The sequence below is a fragment of the Balearica regulorum genome, chromosome 3, assembly GCF_011004875.1.
Source record: "Balearica regulorum gibbericeps isolate bBalReg1 chromosome 3, bBalReg1.pri, whole genome shotgun sequence".
Lineage (NCBI taxonomy): Eukaryota > Metazoa > Chordata > Aves > Gruiformes > Gruidae > Balearica > Balearica regulorum.
Window position 1 is genome coordinate 14,103,144 of NC_046186.1, and position 22,750 is coordinate 14,125,893.

At 38.2% G+C, this 22,750-nt stretch overlaps 1 protein-coding gene across 5 annotated transcripts in view; it reads left to right on the forward strand.

Annotated features, from left to right (window-relative positions):
- The first annotated feature begins 1,285 nt into the window (after positions 1–1,285).
- NBAS (NBAS subunit of NRZ tethering complex) overlaps positions 1,286–22,750 on the forward strand; it is a 179,588-nt gene continuing 158,123 nt past the window's right edge. For 4 of the 5 annotated variants that reach the window (XM_075750595.1, XM_075750598.1, XM_075750596.1 and 1 more), the window contains exons 1-11: positions 1,286–1,467; positions 5,742–5,796; positions 6,428–6,464; positions 8,105–8,182; positions 9,262–9,309; positions 10,486–10,529; positions 10,934–11,067; positions 11,831–11,964; positions 12,065–12,163; positions 20,619–20,757; positions 21,620–21,685. In XM_075750595.1, the coding sequence (XP_075606710.1) occupies positions 1,321–1,467; positions 5,742–5,796; positions 6,428–6,464; positions 8,105–8,182; positions 9,262–9,309; positions 10,486–10,529; positions 10,934–11,067; positions 11,831–11,964; positions 12,065–12,163; positions 20,619–20,757; positions 21,620–21,685 (981 nt within the window). In that variant the 5' untranslated portion in view covers positions 1,286–1,320. The remainder of the gene's footprint in view (positions 1,468–5,741; positions 5,797–6,427; positions 6,465–8,104; positions 8,183–9,261; positions 9,310–10,485; positions 10,530–10,933; positions 11,068–11,830; positions 11,965–12,064; positions 12,164–20,618; positions 20,758–21,619; positions 21,686–22,750) is intronic. The other variant, XM_075750599.1, reaches the window with a different exon arrangement.

Consider the following 22,750-nt stretch of genomic DNA (forward strand, 5'->3'; position numbering starts at 1 on the left):
CAGGCATTTCCTTTATTGCAGCGCTGGGTGTCAGGAGGATAGTTCCTCAAATCAGGCACACCTAATGCTGGTTCTCCTGTCATATTTATACACAAATGTTATGAAGCTTACAAAGTGGTACACTCCCTGTTACAATAATTGGTTCATATTTCTTCGCCTAGTATGCAAACTAGAATGCATGCTCAGTTCCTTTCTCCGCCTATCTTTTGAGTAGGTGGTATAATTTGGGTAGGGGGCTTATGGGTCAGTGGTTGTGGGGACCCTGGCCCAAATTACCTTTCCCCTAGTTTCTCAATATTTTGGTGTTGGTAATTGTTTGCTATACGCCTCAGAAAGATAAGGATGCTGCTGGAGGCAATTAATGTCCTCCCTTTCTGGAAAGTATGTACATAAGGACCTTGAAGTGTCTTGTAGCCCCTCCTTTTTCTCATGATGTGTAGCAGGTGCTCATTCTAAGAATCAGTAGCCTTCTACCTAAAGTAATAATGAATAGTTTCTTATCACATATAATACAAGTAGGCCTTCATTACAGGCCTTTCTTCTTGGCTACATTTTCTTATTATATATAATATAAGCAGGCCTTCGTTACACGCCTTTCTTTTTGGCTACAGCATCATTAAAGTTGGAAGAATAATTTGTGAGAAATATGTAACTTCTGCTTTTTTCCTATTCAGTAAGAGTTTAATTAATACATTCAGGCCTTGCCTACGTTAGGTGTTCCTTACCCTAAATTTTCCGCCACCTTTCTGGACCGCCAACACCAGGCTGCGGCTGCAGGCATTTCCCTGTTGAGAAGGCCGCGCCGGTGGGGTGGCCATGGCAGCAGCGTGGTCCCGATGGTGGGACCTTGCCGCCAGGCAGGGCTGGGCACTGGGTAAAAGGCCTCTGGGGATCCCTGGGGCAGCTGACAAGCTGTAGATCTAAACGGTCATTTGTATATGCTCTCTATAGTTGTACATCATATGTTATATTCGGTAGCCATCTCGATTCTTGTCCCAAAAGTGCATCCCACCCCTCATAGCTTAGAGGGAAGGTTGACGTCTCTGAAGCTGCAGGTGCTGCCCTTCAGAGGAGCTGCTGAGACAGTGAGGGCTCCTCTGAGGCAGTGAGGGCTCCTCGGCCCGGCTCCCTTGCCCTCAGCTTCGAGCTCCTCCCGGAGCAGACGCCCCTTCAGGCCTCCAAAGCCTGAAGGGCCCGGCCGGTGGCAGCGCTGAAGGAGTTAAGGCCGGCCGCTCTGCGGCGCTGCCGGGCGCTACTGGTTTGGTCTCTGCCGGGCACCGTCGTCGCTTCTGCGGCGGTGGGTGGGTCGGTGGGACGAGCATGGCCGCCGCCGCTGGGGAACGCGGCGGAGCTGTGCCGAGAGAGGAGGGGATGGCCGGTGCCGGCGAGGAGGAGGACGACGGGGAGGAGAATATCCTGTACGACCTGCTGGTTAACACCGAGTGGCCTCCGGAGACGGAGGTGCAGGTGCGTGTCGCCGCGGCATGGCCGGGGTGCGGGGGAGGGGACCGGCCACGTAGGCGTGGGTGGGGATGCGCCCCGCCGTCCCGGGGATGGGCGGCCCTGAGGGCCGTGGGGACGGGCCGTTGCTTCCAGGGAGGCTCGCCGGGCTGCCCGCCCTGTTCCTGACGGGCACAAGAGCGGGGAGGGCTGCAGGGCCAAGCACAAAAGGTGTCTCTGCGGTCATTCTGCCCCTGCCATGGTCCCGTGTCACTTAACTCCCCCGTTGTCACTCCTGTTTTGCCGCCTGGGATGCCTTCAAGTCTTTCTGGCTCTTTACCTGTGAAGAACGTATGCCAGGCTTTACTGTTGAGCGGGTACGAGGGAAGCTGTGGTGAACTTCAGGTCTCATCTCCAGAAACAGCTGTAGGAGAGCGGTGGAAGCTGTCCCGGTGAAAAGCAGGCCTTCACCGAGCTTACCCGGCATGAGGCAAACCAGCTCCCTCTCCAGACTTGTGTATCAGAATGGTTGCATCTGCGTTTTCAGGAGCGGGTGAAAAGGGACAACTGTGTCACTTTGTGTCTGCAAGGCATACGAATAGATGTCAAAGTGTGAAAGATGGGAAAACAGTATACTTATATTACAAATTTGTGCTTGCATTCTTTCTGTTCTTCTCCATGGGTCAGTGGAAAAGCTGAGATGCTTTTTCATCTTTGCTTTTTCATCTTTTCCTCTGCAATGTGCTGAGCTAGCTGCAGTGCACTTCTATTTGTTTCTTAGATTAGGCTTTTAAGTCCACTGCAATTGTTAATGCATTTCATGAGAATTAGTTTATGGAAGTGCTTGAACAAGGTTTTATGCCCAACAGAGGAAATGTAAAACTACCCCAAGTGGAAGAATGTACTTAGTTATAATTGCTAAAGCCATTCTCATAAAAATAGAGATTTTTTTTTTTTTTTTTTTGCCAGAAAGACACTTTTATTTGTTTCTCTTGATCTGTAAATCCTCAGTTGCAGCAACAAGTGTGAGTGTTTGGAAAATATGATTGCAGTGTTACCAGTTGATAACTTTATGAATTGCTCATATAGATAGTAGGCAGTTGCACCCATTTTTGTTTAACTGTGTTTTGAGAGATGGTAAATAGTGTTTGTTCCTAGTAACATAGGAAGGAGATTTACATGCCTGCAAACCATGAGGAGGAGTTAGGTGTGGTGGCACATGAGACTGGTTCTGTGGGTGGTCACCCCAGTACTCACGTAGGTACCAAGGCTGAGTGAGGTGTGAGACCTCCCTTTAGTGGTAGTGTGCGGGTATGCCAATTTAAAGCGATTGTGGAACCACAGTCTGAGGGGCCTTAATCCTCCCTGATCGTCAAAATTTCTAAGCATCCTAGAATTCTGCTTGTCAACTTCAGCAAATGGTACAGGCTATTTTAAACTTGGTATTTCTTGCCTGTATACTTTATTTTCAAGATAATTCCCATTTTGAATGGCAGAAATAGGAAGACTTGAAAATATTACTGTATGTAGTTTGTTTGGAATTACATTCTTTTTGAAGACTGTCAGTAGCCAAGGATACTTCTGATACTCTTTTTACAGTTTTAGTGGGAAATTGATTTTACACTGACATACTCAGGGAAACAAATTGTTTGTCAGCATGATTCAGTTTTTGCCTTCAGTTACCATACCAGTGATATTATTTAAGTGATTGTGACTTTTCCTTTGGAACCTCTGTCTTTTTAAATTCTAGTTTATTGACACTTTTCAGAAAAGGTTGCAAAACATTCCCTGCCTTACTTCTTGTAGAACTAATGGTTTGGAATGAATGAGGTGTGAGGGACAGCAGAAAGGGAAAGGAAGTTGAATGCTGCACTGGGAAATCAAATTAAACGTCTTCCTATGCAGTCATCTATGATACAAAGCAAGGCCTTAAAGCAAACTTTTCACAGGTATCTGTTAACTTTGTTTTATTTTTCTTTTATCTCATTTGGGATGATTCCTTTTTCATTGTAGAAGGCTGGGCACTTAAAACTGTAATTATGACTGTTGGAGGATGAATCCTGTGATGAGCACACGAAGTGCTGTTAAATTGAAGACACTGATAAAACTGGCATAGATTTCTTAAGTTGGAACCCCAAATTAGCTTTAATTTTGGTACTTGTTAGTATTCTCATTCACCTGTATTGAATTTCCCAATAATAATTTTTTTGTGTGCATGGAAATAACAGATGTTTCTAAAGGACACATGCAAGGAATTGACAATGCCAGAGGACAGAGTGGTGTGGAAATTGAGGAGTCTGTATTCAGTGTAGTGATGTGATGGTATATATTGCACTGTTTGGGAGCCCCAGAGTATATAACAAGAAGAAAAGGAAATACCGAGTAGCTGATCAGTGAAAATAGTGCATGAGGCAGTGGTTGTAGAGGAGGTTGCAGGACAGGACTCATGGAATGATTTGTGGCAATACAGGTAGACTGAACTCTTCCTTTTTTCCAGCAAGCAAGTGCTGTCTATCTTCTGAAATGTATCAAATTCATCACTTGATTTTTGTGAGGGTTTTTTTTTTCATTGCCATGTAATGTTTTGAGATTTCCGCAACATCCACCCCTCCCTGTGCCCCCCAACCGTAAGCTTGCTGGGTGTGCAACAAAATCCAAAACTAAGTGGGTGCCTTGTCAATGAGGAAGTTACTTAGGTTTTATTTCTGGAATGTTCCAGTGAAGGAGGACCCGTTTTCCCAAATGAGAATGAATTAAAAAAAAAAAAAAAAAGCAGATCCGATAGCCATTGCTGTTGCTGAGATGATAGGAATATGTTCTTAAAAAAGTAAAATTCAGGTCTTCAGTGTATAGTAATAAATCAGCTTTGTGAAGGGTTTAAGATATGTGGAATAGGAGCCTGTAGTTTAGGCTCAGGAGTGGACACTAAGAATATTCAAAAAAATTCTGAGGAGAGAGAAACAATTTTTGGAAATGTTTTTATTGGGAACTTTTCTTAATCCAAAACCTTTAACAGGCTCTGCTTTTAACCTCCCAAGGAAGTTGCAGCTTTCCCTGAGGTACTTTGTTAGCTGTAAGAAGTAATCTATGCTCTCACTCATTTTACTGTAATGCCTTGTTATTTTCTGATTGATCAACCTGAGCTTGTAATGTTATCTATTAGTATAGCTGTGTTGGCTTCTTATGTGCTGTGAGAAGATAGCCTGATTATTCGAAAGACTGTTTCCGGATTGCAATCTTTGCGTAGAAAACTGCTAATCTTTACTTCAACAACTTAATTTTAGGAGCCCAGATAGTGTTGTTGGGGTTTTTTTTTTTGTTTGTTTTTAAACATTGGAATACTCTGGAATTTTGATACACTTGTGTATGTTTCAGTGTTTGCTCTATAACTTGGAGTGTGAGGTTTGAATATTTTAGTTAACAAATAATGATCTGCTCTATGTATTCTATATTGAAGGGAAGAGGAAATTCATTACTTACTGTAATGCTCAGTATGTGGTGCTCTAATATTTTCACTAGAAAAGTATAAGCATGACTATTTTGAAGATTTGTGTGTGATGCTTCCATATTAGTTACCTGTCTTGTCTTCTCAATTTAACCCCTTTTTCCTACTTCCTTTTTGGCAAATTAGCAACTAATTTTACCTCTTCTTATAGCTAAACATATACATCCTATATTGTTTTGAATTTCTTTTTTTCTGGAGAGTGATTTCATTTATATAGTGAGTGTAGTGTTTCCCCCCTCCTTAAGTAGAGCAGGACTCCTGGAAAGGCTATGTGAGCAGAGGTGGTGAGCTGAATGGCTGTGTTTCTCTCATACAAATTGACATAAAAAGAGTTTTACTTCAAAAGTTCTTTGTTTTTCTTAGTATTTCTGAAACTTTCATGAGCAGTCTTTATGTAACGTAGCAATTATCTATTAGCGTAATATACTGAACACCAATTTCTGTGACTTCTGGGCATTCATTTGGCATAGAAAGAATGATTTATAATACCTTACAGGAGAACATAGAAGCCAATGTCTTTTGTTACTACCCAGAGATCAAGGCAAAGCTGAATCAATAGACAATCTGTAGTATGTTTTGTTTATTACAGCTTGGCACTTAAAATATTTGGCTTTATAGCCTGTTTTAGCTTATGCAGTTAAATTACTCACTATATGAAGTCGGAAGTAATAGAAAATACATAAGGAACTTGTGGGCTAGAAGGCAACTTAAATTTAATCAGGGAATATATGTAAGAATGTTAAATTTAAGTTAAAATGTATAGCATAGTGTTTGACCATTATTGTTGTAATTGCAGCCAAGAGGCAACAGAAAACATGGTGCATCATTTATCATCACTAGAGCAATTACAGGTAAATATGACTTGTTCTTATGTTCACGACTCATAAGAATGATGCGTGGATTGCTTGTAAAATTTACGATTTCTGCTCTTTGGGGTGGCTAGTGTAATGGAAATAGAATACAGGATGTGTTTTCAGGCAGGTGTTTTCTGATTATCAATATCACTGTGTTATTTTTATGTCATTTTTATGAGCTTTCTTGCCTCTACTAGCTTATTGGGCACAAACTAATAAACCATACATCTAAGAAGTTTAGAAGCTCTGTTGTATTTTGCAAAATGTTGTTGAGTTGTTTCTTTTTCCTCTAGCAGCTCTTGTGTTGGGCTGTTTGCTAGTTAGCTCTACAAGGAAGCTTTACGTTATAGTCATATTACATTGCTGTTCAGCACTTGGTTTATGCAGTAATTGAATTGCATTTTCATCCAGTAGGAATTTCTCTTGGAATTTCCAGAGAAGTGTAGTGATTTTTTTTGATCTGCCATTTGCATTTTCTCTAATGCAAGAATTCATTGGCCAAGGATAGAGAGTTTTTCCTTTAATACCTTTTTCCTTTGTGAGAATTTCTGAGATTCTGTGTGCAGTAAGCTGGAGAATGTTTTAAAACTGCAGGAGACATAATTCTTGCTTCTTTTTTCTGTTGCAGGTCCTGCATTGTTTTTGCTTCGGTACATCTGGTACAGGTAGGTTTGATGAATATAGTGCTTAATCTTTTCATTTGGTAATATTTTTATAGCTTTTTGATTTGATGGAAAGTTATTTATTAAAAATTGAACGCTTGTTTAGAATATGTCCAAACAATGCTTAGAGTATTCTTTTTTCATAAGTTTAAGTTGTAACCACTTGAGTTGCAGCTGAAACCTATCTAGAAAAGAGCTGGTATATACTAGTTTGACTTTTCACTTTTATCAGAAGCCTAAGTAAACTTGCAGTTGGAACATCATCTTCCTCAAAACATGTATTTGTTCTCCCCACTCCCAACTGAGATATTGCAAGTGAAGCTGGTTTTTTTGATAAGCCTCAATGACAGGTATGATAGCATGTCAGGATTTACTTTCTTTGGAGTAATAATTTGCTGCTTTTTTTTTTTTTTTTTTTTTGAGAATTCAAACGGTCATACCAAAGCTTAATAACTACTTGAGCAACACTCATGCCACTTAGAAATTTAACTTCTGATTCAAAAGGCACTTAAATGGTCCCAGATACGTATAAGGCTAAATACAGCGTTCCTGGAGAATTTCAGCTCTATGGTTATACTACTCTGTTGATGCCCTTGACAGGTTTGAAGATATCAGTTCTCTCTTTTTAGGGGTATTCTGTTGTTTTTGATATATATGGAAAGGGACGTTAATGTGACTCCCTGTGAAACCATACTATACTTGAATTCAGCAGGCAATGCTGTTTTCCCTGTTGCTGGTGTTCTACTTTATTTTGCCTCCTGGGTTTTTTTGGTTTTGGTGTTTTTGTTTTTGTTTTTTTTTTTTTTTAAGTCGTGTTTGTGGGCTCCATGCCATCGTATAAGTCTGGTTGTGAAGATACAGTTGCAGACAGAATTAACTTGCTCCCCTGCCCCGGTAGTCATATTTAAAGTCTGATTTCTAGCTTTTGTAATTGATTCTAGTTGCTATTTCAAAGTATTTATTAAAAGTGATTGGGAGGGAGCTCAGGAGGCCTCTAGTTTAAAGTCCTGCTAAAAGCAGAGAGAATATTCAATTCAGACTAGGTTCTTCAGGGCTCTCTTCAGCTGAGTCTTAAAAACTTTCAAGGATGGAGATCCCAAAGCCTCTCTGGGCAGCCTGTTCCAGTGCCTGACTGTCTTCATGGTGAAGAATTCTTTTCCTTACATCAGCTTGGAACCTTCTCTATTTTAGATTGATCAGTTTCTTGTGCTCCTGCCATGCACCTCAGTGGCTTCTGTCTTCCTGGTAACAGCCTGGGTGTCATAGACCTGCTGTTTGGCCACCCTGAAGCCTTGCCTCCTTGTAGAGCAAGCACTGCAGTCCCCTGACCATGTTGGTGGCCCTCCAGTTTGTTGGTGTTCTTTTTGTAGTGGGGGGGCTCAAAACTGGCTGCTGACCAGATTATAAAGAGTGATGAGTAAATAATCAGTTTCCTTAATATGTAGATATTATCCTATTAAAACAAACAAGGATGTTGTTAGCCTTCATGATTGGTAGCATGTGGTGTTGATTCATGTTTAGTTGCTAAAACCTCCGAGGTGATTGATGGTTGCCTTAAAGCGAAATTGTCTGGTATATGTATCTTGGGTACTGCTTTTGTTAGCTGTATATTCTGATTTAGCCTAATGTTTTTGTTATTTCAGCCCTGCAAAGTTTTCTCTGCCCACTGGACTGGTTCGTCTAGTTAATAAGCAGATCAACTGGCACCTAGTACTTGCAAGGTAACCAGCTTACATGCTTTTCCTTTTTTGGCAGTAGCGAACGTATTAATGCTTCCTCTCTTTTCCCCGCCATCCCCGTTGGTAACAATGCTGAGTTAATATTATGCTAAAGTCATGTTATTATTTTGATCAAGAAAAATACCAGAGGCTTTCATAGGTAGCCTTGGGAAAGAAGAGTCAGTCTGCTACCTAAGGGCTTCCACGCTGCTTCCTTTCATTTAATGCATCTCTCACTCAGGTCTGAATGTCCTTCTAGCTTTTGAGGCCAAGTGCCTTGCAGTGCAATCTTTCTGTTGGGATTGTATTCAGGACTTGAGTTTGATCAGTTAAAGACCTATAACTTGGCAGGTTATGTAATATAAATTGCTTATTTTAAAATTAGTGGAAAGTGAATGCATACCGTCAAGACTTGTCTGCTATTGTATGTATAGAGAAGTGAGAGTTCCAAGGGCAGAACCAGATGTTCTGCAGTAATTTTAGCAGCATCAGTCAGATCACTGCCTTTAAACATGAGCATAAATATGTACAGAAAAATAGTTCAGTGACATGAAAGTAGTATGGAATGTTTTAGTTTGTTGTGTATTATCACTGAATATGATCAGTGGTTCAGCAAGAGCTGATTCTTTGCGAAAGCGATGATCTCTTCTGATGCACACCATGCCAGTTCCAATGTTGTGTGTTAGGAACAAAGACAGGAGACCTGCTCCTAGGGAGATGATGTAACTCAATAAAGAATGATAGTTGTTTATTGCAGATAAAGCCATACATAGTTTTAGATATTGCTGTTATAAAATTATCCGTAAGCACCATCTGATTCTGACCATCCCTGCAGCAAGATTTTAGACGTTTTTTCTGTTTTCTTAGTGCTACTAGAAGACAGTGACAGACACATTTCAGTGGCACAAAGGGCACTGATTTTTTTTTTTGTTGGTATAAAAATTGGTATTTCCCAATTTGTTTTGATTTATGAAAGACAAAATTTATATCTGACTTTGCAGAAAAGCACCTAGAGCCTTGATGCACATTCCGTAAAGACTGAACTTTAAATGAAATTTGACATCTCTATTTTTCTCTTTCAGCAATGGTAAATTGTTGGCAGTTGTTCAAGACCAATGTGTAGAAATCAGGTAACTTAGTATTGTCTGTCACTTCATGACCACAGTTGTGGAGTTCTGAGAAAGTATTTCCAGTCACTTACTAACCATGCTTTTAAAGATTTTTTTTTTTTTTTTTTTTTTAGAATGTTATATACATTCTGAAAGTAATCTATGGAATAATCCTAAAATATATTATCACTTATAAAGCAGAAGCCTTCTGTTTCTTCTTAGTTCTTGGGTATTCCCCATTTGAAAACACAAAACACCACCATTCCCCCTCAAAGCCCCCCCCCCCCATTATAAGTGTTATAGATAAATTTATATAAGTATCTATCTGTATCTTTTTTTTTTTCCTTCTTTTCTTTTTTTTCCCAAGTTATGAAAGAAAATGAATCAAGATGCTTCAAAATACTGAACCCAAATCATGGTCTTTCTAACCTTTGCCTTTCCATGTCCCTTTAAAGTCATCACAAAAGGATAGAAGTTGCCTCCTAATAAATGGTTTGAGGAGCTAGTATTCTGCTTCTCTGTAGAGTAGCTGGCATGTGCAATACTTCACCTTATTTTACAAGTAACGTGGATTGCCGTAAAGACTGATGCATTCCCTTTTTCTTCTACTCTCTCACAACAAGCTCTCCTTTGCCAGTTCAAGAACACATTTAGCTGTAGAATGAATCTTGATTGAGTGTGTTTACTTGCTTCACAAAAATCCATTTGCCAGAAGGTCAGACCTTCTATTTATATGTAAAAGAAGCAAGTGTATGAAAATTGTTCAATCAGAAGTGGAGTGAACACCATAAATGTCAGCTTATAGACTATAAAATAAATCTTGTGTTTCAGCTGTATTAGTGTAACTATATTCCTGCATTGTTTCTAAAATTGTAACCTAGAGAATACTATTTTTTTCTGCTAAAGTTACATGCTGAAGTTCTGAAATGCTGATGTCCTATTTTGAACAGCTTTACTACTAAATGAGGGATATTAGTATTTATGTGTCAGGAGCAGGGGTTCTAAAATACTATTGTTAGTTACTGTAGCTGCCTAAGGGTGAAGGCTACTATCTACCTTTTTCAACAAGTAGTTAAATACATTCAAGCCTTTGAATTGTGCACTTAAGAGTATTTTTATAGTGTTCTGTTTATTTTGGGAAATTGAATAGTGGCTTTTTTTTCTTATTTAAATCCATATGAGACTTTTTTCCTGCAGGTCTGCAAAAGATGACTTTGGATCCATCATTGGAAAATGTCAAGGTATACAATATGGAAACCTCCACATAGTTACTTAGTGTCATCGTTGTTTATTACTCATGCATCACTAAATGGTGGTGTTGGTTTACTTTAAAGATAATATTGTAACTTCTTGAATGCATTGGGAAGAATTTCGTAATTTTGCTTTGTGAATAGTTCCATTTCCCTCCCCCCGCCCCCTTCTTGATGATTAACATATAAAACCTGAATCTGAAATGAAGTGATAGTTATAATTAATGGGTTTAGGAGACATAGTGGGTATTGGAGGTGGTGAGGGTTTTTTTTTCTCCTCTGAAATACGCTTGTGATGATCGTAGGCACCCTGCATTTTTTGATGCAGTTGACTTTCTGGTTTAAGGGATTATATTTATATTTCACTTCTTAATAACTTTCTTCCTTTTGCATAGTGCCAAAGGATCCTAACCCTCAGTGGAGGCGAGTGGCATGGAGTCATGATTGTACGTTACTTGCTTATGCTGAAAGCACTGGAACAGTGAGAGTGTTTGACCTAATGGGCAGTGAGCTTTTGGTCATTTCACCGGTAGGTGCTCGCTGAGGTTACATATGAATATAGTAGAACTTTTTTGTGAGGATAAAAGGTAATTTCCACTCTTTGGCTTTTGTTTAATCATTGTTTACTTTGCTATAAAGACGTACAGTATCAATACTGTGCACAAATGTACCATAAATTGTTTATCATATGATGGATGCATTATAGTTAAACTTAAGTCATGTAGCACTTGCAAAGCATATTTTTTGTGTTGTTGTATCTAGTCAGAATCCTCATCTTTCTTTTCTTTTTCTTAGAATTGTGGTAAATGTGCAGGCACATCAGATTGCGAAAGTATAGAATCACCTACTTAGTTTGTGTGCAAATAATTAAAATTTGTAGCAGTAGATTACAAATCTGCAGTTTATATGCGGAGTCACTTATAAATCAAGAAATATTGCTGATAGAGCAATATGAGCTTTTTTTTTTCTTGGTATGAGAATAGATAATTGCTGCTGGCTTGCCTTGTACAATATATTTTATATTTTGCGTATTCAAAGGTTGTATTAAACTAATTTGGGGAGGTGGCTCAAGTGTATTTCCTTAGCGTATTGTCTTTGCAGACTTTATAATAATAATTTTTCTTTAAAATCGAGATAAAAGGAGTGTATTTTGTTAGTAATACAAACTATGAAACTTTATTTTTTTAATACAATACAGTAAATTTAACTTCCTGTTTATTTCAGTAACCAAGACTACATTTTTTTTTTAACCTCCTTTCCCTCTCAATGTCTGTCTGCATTTCTGGGTAAAGACAGCAAGTTTTCCAGGAGATCTGAGTTATGCTATCGCTGGACTGATCTTTCTAGAATACAAAGCAAGTGCCCAATGGTCAGCTGAACTGCTTGTCGTTAATTATCGTGGAGAACTGAGAAGTTATCTTGTAAGGTAAGCATGAATTTTGACTTGCTTTGAGAAGGATCTTCGAAGGAATTCTTTCAAGAAAATAAATCTGAATAATATATGTATTTTTTTTTCCCATACTTAGTGTTGGAACAAATCAAAGCTTTCAAGAAAGTCATAGTTTCAGCTTTAGCAGCCATTACACCCATGGAATAACTACTGTCATTTATCATCCTGGTCACAGGTAAGTGTTCTGTTTGCTACCTGCCAGTAATATGGAAATGATGAACAAAAGCAGCAAAATAAAAGTTGTGTTGCATAAGGAAGGGGAAAAAAAAAATCTATTTTAATATTGGTATATAGTGAATCAGTAATAACAAGTCATATATCATTGCACTTAGGAAAGAAACCCTAGCTGGTGATCTCACTTTACTAATTGAATAATGACAATCAAGTTGTGTCCTTTACTGTCTGAGTACCTTGCATATGCAACATTTTTTAGAATGTCAGAAAAAGTTTCAAAAGACATTTCTGAATGTAATGGGAGGTAAGGGCTGATGTATAGTTTGTTGGGGGATTTTTTGGTTGTTGGGTTTTTTGTTGGGGTTTTTTTTGATTGCTGGACTCATTGGTCAGTCAATTTTCCCTAGTGTTCTGACTGAAACTGCCAAAACTGCCAGGCTTTTGGTATTTGGAGTTGTCTTGTGATGCCTTTTCTCTATTAGTAAGGTGTTGGGTACAGATACCAAACTTGAAAGGTGGGCTAATTGACTGCCTGGTCTTGAACCAGAGCTAGTTGGAATAGCCAATTACTTATGTTAAAAATACGTCTAGCTTTTCAATATCTCCTTGTTATATAGCAAGATAAACTCAGCAACTTATTTTTTCGTTTCCCTTCAGTTGTAGAAACTGAACTTCCTTCTAGATAATTTTCTCCTATTAGATCTACTAGGATTGAATTGCACAACATATTATATCACTGTATTGTTTTAAATGGAAATTAGGCTTGGCTGTAAAATACCAGAAGTCACTGTTTAAAAACTTGTTCTCATTCTTCAGTGTTAAGTGAGCTGTCCTATCTATCTTCAACAAAAAAATGGTTATTAATGAGAAGTAATGTTCTTCTAGCTTATTACTTTGAAAGATTAATTTGGAGTATGATTTCTTCTTTCTACCTAATTCATATCTAGTAATTCCACATAATTAATACTCAGTGTACTAAATTTAGAGTTTTGAGGTAGTAGTGCTACCAAAGCTCTATAACCCACAGCTATCTGACCAGACAGCAGAACCTGCTCGTTCTTTCCTTTGATCAGACTAGGGTTAATGGTTCTTGTCACTTGTTTCTAAAGATATCTTTTCTGCTCCTAAAATTAGGAAGTAAATTGATTATAACAGCACATGTTGAAGAGAACATTGGTTAATATTCGAAGTATGGTCAAATAATTATTCTGACAATTATAATAGATGGATGTGCTTGTTTTTCATTTTTGGTGCATTTCTGAGCAAATGATGTCAGAACTGTTAAAGTCTTGTAATGGATGAACCCATTAACAAGAAAATATGTAGGCAATCAGTTGGTGTAATTGTCATCCCAACAGTATGGACATTGCTTTCTGTGTGCTAATGGCAACTTATTGCCATAGAGGTTTAAAAGAGAAGGGGAGAGGGAAAGGCAAAAATTTCAAGGTTTTTTTCCTTCTTTTCTCCCACCTCCAAGAGAAGTAATAGCTTTGATTTTCCTACTATTCTTAAAATATCTTAGGTTAACATTTTAAAAACTTGGTATTAGTGTGAAGTAAAAGAGCAGGAGACCATGCTAGTTTTGTGCTTAGAATAATGTATTTAGCATATTAGTAATTAAAGATTTTTTTTTTTTTTTAATGGGAGCTTATGGCTGGCAGTTTTTTGTTGTTGACTGTGTTACATATTTTCTAGGGAGAGAAATACCCTTTCCTTACATGAAAAGATGTGGTTATATCTGCTGCTGAAATAGTAAGTTTGTGTAAAGTGCGTGGCGTACACATTCAGGAATTCCTTGTTTTTACCACGGAATATTATGACTCATTTCACGAAAATAAAAACAGTCAAATGGAGTGCCCTGTGATCATAGTACTTTCTGCTATGTGCAGCCAGTTGACTTGCTTAGTAAAGCTGTGTTGTGGTTTAACCCCAGCTGGCAGCTAAGCACCACACAGCTGCTCGTTCACTTCCCCTCCAGCAGGATGGGGGAGAGAATCAGAAGAGGTACAAGTGAGGAAAATTTGTGGGTTGAGATAAAGACAATTTAATAGGTAAAGCAAAAGCTGCGCACACAAGCAAAGCAAAACAAGGAATTCATTCACCACTGCCCATCGGCAGGCAGGTGTTCAGCCATCTCCAGGAAAGCAGTGCCCTGTCACGCATAATGGTTACTTGGAAAGATAAACGCCACCACTGAGAATGTCCTCCCTTTCCTCCTTCTTCCCCTAGCTTTATATGCTAACCATGACATCATATGGTATGGGATATCCCTTTGGTCAGTTGGGGTCAGCTGTCCCAGCTGTGTCCCCTCCCAACTCCTTGTGCACCCCCAGCCTACTCGCTGGTGGGGTGGTGTGAGGAGCGGAAAAGGCCTTGGCTCTGTGTAAGCGCTGCTCAGCAGGAACGAAACCATCCCTGTGTTATCAGCACTGTTTTCAGCACAAATCCAAAACATAGCCCTTTACTAGCTACTATGAAAAAAAATTAACTCTCAGCCAAAACCAGCGTAAGTTGAAAAATTGGTACTTGAAAGAATGCACAATTGGATGGAAAGCAAAAAAACAATGTTTTGCCCTTTGTATAGGCAAGTCTTTTTCGGTTTTGAATTTACTCTGTGGTAGAAAGCATCTAAATTTGACACTAGAGAACTCTAAATTCATGAGCAGAGTCTCTTGCTGAAATCGTGGTGTTATCCAAAAAAACCCCAAGGGCTGAAGGGAGGCAGTTTTCTTAAATGGTGCATTAAAGAAAATTGTAGATACATATGAACACTTCAAAGTTTTCATTTTCAGTAATGTGAACTTTGATCACTTAACAGGAGTACAACTGTCACTTCGTGCTTTCTTGCATTTCATGTAATTTCAGATGATGAAATTATACTGGTCTATCTCCACTGCTTGTAAGCCTTGACTTACTGCACTCTATATTGCTATGTATTTGCTCATTACTTATTACAGTGCAATAAAATAGCACTCAATAACTTAATGTGCTTAATTTTTTAAACTAGATGTAGGATAATTGCAAAGAGAATATTTCAGTAGTAAATGTATCTGAACCTGTAGGAAAACTTGAAACAATAGCTTTGGGAAAAAGTCGTAATAATGAGTTTCACTGCTTTTGGAAAGTGTTATATACCTTAATTTAGATGCCTAATGTTGGTGTTCTCATGTGATCCAGCTTTCATCTATGATGAAATTTATGGTGCGCTTTAGTTGACAAAACTTATGTCTGCTTCAGTGTGAGGTCTGTAAGCTCTAATGGAAGGTTCAACACCTTGCTTATTTTGAGTATCTTACTCCGTAGCTGAATGTTGTGCTTCAGGCTTATCTGCAGTTGCTACAGAAAGCGTTTGCTATTAGAGCCTAAAATGTGTGATGGCTATAGAAGATGAAGGGTTTTAGATTCATCTGGAATTTGCTTGTTGTACCAAAATTGAGTGGGGAATTGTATAGAAGTCTCAATGGAACTTGCTATTCTTGAAACCAGTATTGTAGTAGTTATCTTCAGCCCAACTTTGTAGTAACCTTTGAAATAGAGTACAGTTGAGATACTGCAGGGGCAGCCATTTTTTTTTTATTGAGACTGGAGGAACCTCTGGAGATCATCTAACCCATTCTACTTCACAGCAGGGTCAACTAGAGCAGGTTGCTTGGAGCTGTGTCCCTCCAGTCCAAGACCTGCACATCTGTATCCTCCCTTCGTAGTGTGGTCTGTGTCAAGGCCTCTGACCTGCTGGGGTAGCTGCTCCAGTGGGTGCTGGGGACTGAGCCTGGCGGCACGTTACCACCGGTGCTGAGGACACATACAGAGAGAGTTTCTGGCCCCATTTTCTGCAAACTGCTGAACAAAATGCTGCATCCATTGGCTGCACTCTTGGCCTGGCACTCATATAGGTCTCTTTCTAGGACTTGTTGAGAGGGTTCCTGACCCTTGCTAATCAGGAGTCAGCTGGAACAAAAGCTGAAAGCACCCTTTGGTCAGGAACAGCCGTCAGACCTTATTAAAAGCTTCTAGAGCTTGCTGGCTAGCTCTTCCTGGCAATGGCAGGCATTGTGAAGTTCCTCAAAGACTTCCCAGGAGTCCTCTGCTGATCACAGAAGTATGTAGAAGATTAAGAGGATCTAGAAATGGAGACCAGAAGCTGCTGCACAAACTGCAGCATTCTAGCTGTGCTCTGTGTAGAAAATTTATGCAAGAATAAAAATTATGTAAGATTTTAACATTTTAAGTACGAAAGGGTGTTGCATTGATCTTGATGTCCGTAACAGTATGATAGGCAAACCTTTCCCTTCTAGGGAGTTACTATTAAGTGTTGTATATTAAGTTAATGTTGCTTTGTGGCCCTTCTGGAGTGGCATAGAACTACAGCTGATATGGTGTGATATAAGAATCCAAGTATTTGACCAGGAAAAGTAGTTTTTCACATTACTGGGACAAAAAAAAGTTGTTCGCATGGTATCTTCTTCAGATTGAGACTAGCTTAAAAAAAAAAAAAGTAAACGGGAGCAAAACCTCTCCTGTTGCTGTTCCCAGTCTACCTGTCAACTTACTATTTTGGAGTCATCTCCTGTCTAGTCTTGAAAAAATAATTGGTAAACAAGACCAGATCTTTGCTGAGGCTCTCAGGAGTACCTATCATTTTCTTTTGATGCCAGTTGTGTTATTCATCTTAATAGTTTCTGTCCCTGCTGTTGCATTTTGCTCTCTGAAAAGCTTTTTAAAATTTTAAGTACGTGCTGCCATGATGAATTTCTCTGCAGTCCTGGGAGAATGCTTTTTGTCTTGAGATTGTGTGTTTCGTGCGTGTCTAAACTGATATGACATCGTCATTCCAGCTGTCATTGAGTTTCATTTATCCTAAAAGATATTTCAGAATTATAAATATGTTGCACTGTATGTGACAGTTTTTTCTGGAATTTCTTTAGAAAGATTTATCTTGATGGAGTTTTTGAGAGCTAGTTCAGGCAGTTTTGGAGCTACTGCTGTCACGATTATTGACAATTCTTCTCTTGGTCTTTGTGCTACTATTTGTCTCTTAGTCACCTCTGGCACATTGCGGTCAATTGTAATTGAGTTTTAGTCACTGCTGCTGTTGAAATTTTTAGTTCAGTGGTATGTTGCAATGGAAGTTGGAGCTTATGGAAGAATTTAGGTGCCTACGGATGGACAAGACAATAGATAAATTAATCTTCCAGAGGATTGTGCCCCCTGTCTTTTGGTTATCAGGATTTCACAGCTGTGTTGTAGTGATTTCATAAAGGTTTTGTTTACTGATTTTTAATTTTATTTTTTGTAAAGCTTTCCTCATGAAAGGCTGTGAAAAAAAACGTGAAACTTGCTTTCCGTGCTAAAAAAAGTTAGGAAATTGATCATTTTATGCAAATGATCTGTGTAACATTGATCTGGCCAACATCTGTCTGAGTTTTAAGATGTGATTTTGTGATACTAGACTCTGTGCTCAGATGTTTGGGTACCCAAACACATTTATTCTTGGCTAGCTAAAGTGGACATAAACTGCATAATATACAACAGGGTTAATCGAGTATTTTGCCATAAAACCTGTTGGTGCTGGAAACGACTTTCCTGTGGTGTGCTATGGTGCTACGTCTCTGCTGAAAGTTAATTTTATTGTGTCGGGTTTTTTGTTTGTTCATTTTTATTTTGGTAGAGGTATGTGCTGCAAGATATTTGAAAATTTACTACTACTTTGTTTTTTACTGAAGTCCCTCAGAAGAACTACATAGTCTGCCTAAAAGATGGCTTTTGTATGAGTTGGGGGCAGCTCCTATGTTCTTTGATTGGTGGCAGTGTGGCAAGCTTCTCCGATAGAATGATTGCAGGCAGAGGAAGATTGCAGAAGGGAAGTGTCAGGGAGAAGGGAAATTAAAAAAAAACATACAGAAAGGAAACAAACGTGGATGAATTATTAGTACAATTCTTAATTGTATGACATTTAATCTGTGAGGTTTTTCTGTTCCCAAGTACAATTTCCCCCTCAGTAATCAGCAGAAAATTTGATATAAAAATCTTTTGTGTATTTCTGAGAACTGTGTTGTTTATTGGTGGCTGTACCAAATGTGTCATTGTTTTCCATGTTTCTGAAGGATTGATGTTCTCTCCAAGTCTTCCTGGGTTAAAGTAACTTTCTTCATCAAAGAATAACAAACCATTCAAGTAGTTTCTAGCATTTGTTGATGTCCCAAAGTTGAATGAAATTAGACTTGCTATGTTGTCCTGCTTGTTGCTTCTGATTTCCTCAGTTGCTTGAGTATGAAATTGCTTAAATATTCTGTTTTTCAATGTCTGCATTTCCGCTGTGGTGATTTTAAACCAACCCCTGTAGTCTTTGAGAGTCCTGGTACTAGAGACGTCTTTGGATTGAGCTAGTGCTCAGTATGTCTCACAGAACAAAGTACTCAAACCCAAAATACTAGTAAAAGTGATGTCTTGGTAAGTTCCTCTGAGTTCCTGTCCAAATATTTACTTGTGAATTGTCCAACCAAATGACCGGAATGAACAATCAGTATCAAACCCAAACAGTTGGTGTTGATTAGAAACTGTTAAAATATAGAGCAACTTGGGTTCATTTAAGTTGCAAGGTTTGTTGTGTACAAAGCTTAATGCAGTCTTTTATTACTAGCTTGTTCAGAAAAGAGGTATGCACTGCAGGAGTTCTTTGATATTTTAACACTGGGATTGCTGGGCTCACTGAGCAACAGTCATATTCTCTGTTTAACAAGTAGTACTCATGGTGGAGTTTCTTTTGCAATCTACATAATGCTGAAGTGCAGTCCTCCCTTGCTGCTGGTCTGTGTTGGAGTTCTCTCACTGATTGTCTAATACCATGCTTTACTAATTGTTGTCATCTTCATAACCCAATTGCTTTGCTAAGGATCTACTGGAAAGCTATAATAGGTGAATTTTGTGCCTGTTTTTTTCCTATGTTATCGCTACAAAAAGCATGTACTAATTACTCAAGAAGTATGTTTGCTTCCACATCTATTTAGGTTCCAGTTTTAAGGAGTCTGAAGTACGATCTGCACTACTCATGGTAGACTTCCTTGACTCTGATAGGAATCCATTTGTTCCTTAAATGATAACCTGGTTTCTTTTTGGCATACTACAGCAAGAAAACACTGCATCGTGGATGCTCAGCCAGAAACTTTACATGTTCTCAAGTTAAACAGCACCTCTGTGAGGGAGAAGTAATGACTCTCAGCTGTGTTATGCTTTGCTTTCTGATCATAAGAACAATACAAAATTGCCCATTTTCCTGTTAATTCTGATGGTAGACTTGAGAGTCTCCTATAGTTGTTTTTGTGGAAAATGGTTGAAGTTCTTTCTGGTTTGTTGTCTTAGGCAACTGTTTACACCACAAAAAACTAAAACTCTGAAGAACCTTAACAGACTGTAAGCGTCCATGATATAAATCATCTTGCTGTATGTTTGTGAATAGCATGAGACCTGGGAATGTTAAATATTTTACTCACCTTTTAAAGGGGACTAAGCATAGAAGGATTTTTTTTTCCTTTTATATTTTATTTCTTTCAGTTGACTCTTGAAGTAGATGTTTTCAAATACACTCAAATCACAGCTGAGAGCTGTATGAGCATCAGCCGCTAGGTGGTACAGCATTCCAAGAGTAATGCAGACTTTGAAAATTGATAAAGGAGTGTTCTCAGGGCTGAACTTCGGGCTCTTCCAATCTGTGCTTTTTTTTTTGCAGATGCTTACTTTTTGATGGGTTGTTCACTAAAATGCTGCTTCCAAACAAATTTAGGCATGTGTTTTCAAAGTTTTCTTCAAAGTAATCATCAGTTAAATATAAAACTGTTTGTTAATAAGATGAAGGGGCTTCAAGGGAAGACATTTGGATACGTGTTAGTGGTAATCAGCAATAATTGTAAGTTCCCTCAAAATTTTTAAAGTACCATCTACTGTGTGTAACAAAATTATTGTATGCACATAATTGGTAGAGTGACTTTGGAAAACAAAATTGAAAAACCTTGATGCATTCGCTTCTTAAATAAAAGAGAAGTAGCTTTTGTACCACATCTGAATAAATGGAAACCTAATGCTTAAACAGAATGACCAGAACTTTTCACAAACTTAAGCTTTACCTGTTATCATTCTTTGAGGATAGGGGAGAAACTCAGATTTGTAGCCAGACTTATTTTATTTTAAATGTTGGGAATTATGCCTTATTTAGAAAGCTGGAGATGAGAATGGATGGGGATAATTGCCACAAATAACAAGTGTTACTCAATAATATTTAAATCTTTTTGCCTGTGAATAAAGACCCTGAAGTTTAAAGCTTATTGGGGCTGTTAAGTATCTTACTATATTTAGTCTTTTTGTTACTGCAAGCAAACTGCTATAGTTCTGACTTAAGACAATTAAAAAAAAACATTTATGTGTCAGTATATAAAAGCATACTATGACTCTGTATTTTACAGACTTCTGCTTGTAGGAGGCTGTGAAACAGATGAAGATGGAGTATCTAAAGCAACTGGTTGTGGAATATCTGCTTGGAGAGTTCTGTCAGGCTCTCCCCATTATAAACAGGTCACTAGTTATGAAGATGACATTAAAACAGTAAGTATGTTTCCTCATTTTACTAGTTGAATATTGTCACTGTCAGAATTATCTAACTGGAAGTTCAATATGCATCTCTTCTTGAAAAAATAATTTAATGCAGTATAACTTTAATAAGTATAACTTTAATAAGTTATTTCTTCCCCCCCAGCATCTGTCTATTTTGCTTTTTCTGTAGTATCATTAGAACTTAAAAGTTCTTGATTATCACTTGTGATTTACATAAAAGAAAAAAACAAACAAACAAAAAACCAAAACCACAAAACAACCAAATAAAAGCCCAACAAACCAAAACAACAATAAACCAAAGTTGTAGCAGAGAAGTGTACAACCTCCTTAGTTGTGTACTGGGATATGTTACCTCTCTTTGTTGGAAAAAAAAAAAAAAATCCTGTTATTTTTGTCTTTTTATTACTTCATAACAAAAGGCAGCACACCTGAAATAAGTGTTTCAGTTTAAGTCTGACTCTTGATTCCTGTTGCTTCTAGTAGAAGCAAATGTTTGATTTGGTAGCAACCAAATATACCAAATATATTTTGGATATACCAAAATCAATTTATGGTATACTAGGATAAATTCGAGTGTTTACCCTTGCACAGGTATTGCCTAGTATTAAAAGCGAGCTGTTCATTTTAATGGAAATGAGTAGTGCTTTTCTGTGCATGCTACATACCTAACGAAATGGGTGAAGTTATACAAACTGCGTTTATTACCCTTGCATTATTTTAAAATAGGCAGTCTTATAGAAGTTTAAAGAATCCTGCAGAGTTGTTTTAGTACTTCAGATATGACTTAGTTTTTGGTACATAAAACAATGTATGAGATTGTCTTTCATTGTATGATGTGTTTCTGTTCTTACAGGCGCAGAGAAGAGGATTATTAAGGATTATGAATTTAAGGTTTTACAGCAGACGGAGAACAGAACAGGTATTAAAGTCTAGGTCTACCTCAGAAATGTATTTTACTAACATAATTGTCCATTAATGACTGCCTGAGAGACTGATTGAAAATATTTTTAAATTTATGCAACTTAAGAATTAACATTTCTTTAAAAGTTATAATAAGCTTTTAGTGTTAAATGGAGTAGCTTGGCATTTATTTGCCTTTTTAAAAAATCCACTTAGTTTATCTGCTGAAGCTTGAATCTTGGATTTTCAGCATACTGGCAGGAACAGGTCTGGAGATGTAGAGTTCAATATTAAATGTAAACTCTTAATCAAAAAAGAAAGTGTAAAAAGCCACTTAGTTATTTGTTAATGAGTGTAATGATCATAGCATGCTAGGTGTGTGATATATTCTACAAGAAGTGAGTATATTTTGACAATGTTTCTCAATTACATGGTTGTGAGAGAAATGAGAGGAACTCCAAAACCCAGCCTTCTGTACTGCCCCACTCCCACTAGAAAACAAACAAAACCCCCCCTCACCTTATATCCCAAAATTTACATACAGGATGGGGAAGGAAAAAATGAGTGCATTCAAACTAATCATTCATGGCTTAAATAGGGCACACACAAAGACTTAACTTCTCCTAGCAGGACACATGTGAACCTAATGAAACTGCTGATCAAAATCAACTTGTTCTTAACAAACCCTGGATATGGGTCTTGTATTCTCCTCTCCCCTGAATGAGTGAGTGTTAAATCCTAAGTGTCATGCTGAGGTGTAGGCGTGTGCTTTCTGTATTTCTAAGGCTTTGCACACAGCGCTTGTGGCTTTCTTCTACATGCCTTAGGAGCTACCCATGTGGTACTGCACCACCTTCTCCTATCTTGTCTACTGATTGTGTGTAGCAGTTGCTTAATTCCTTTTTCTATCCCCCCTTCTCTTCTTGTACAAAAAAAAAATGTTTTCCCTTGTTCTGCTTTACAAGGAAAGAACAGTAAAGAATCTGTCTACCACCCTCACTGTATCCTCCCGAGAGGAAAAATGGCTGGTCTGAAGTTATATGGACTTTGGAAATGACCTTAATAGATTTTTTTTTTGGGACAT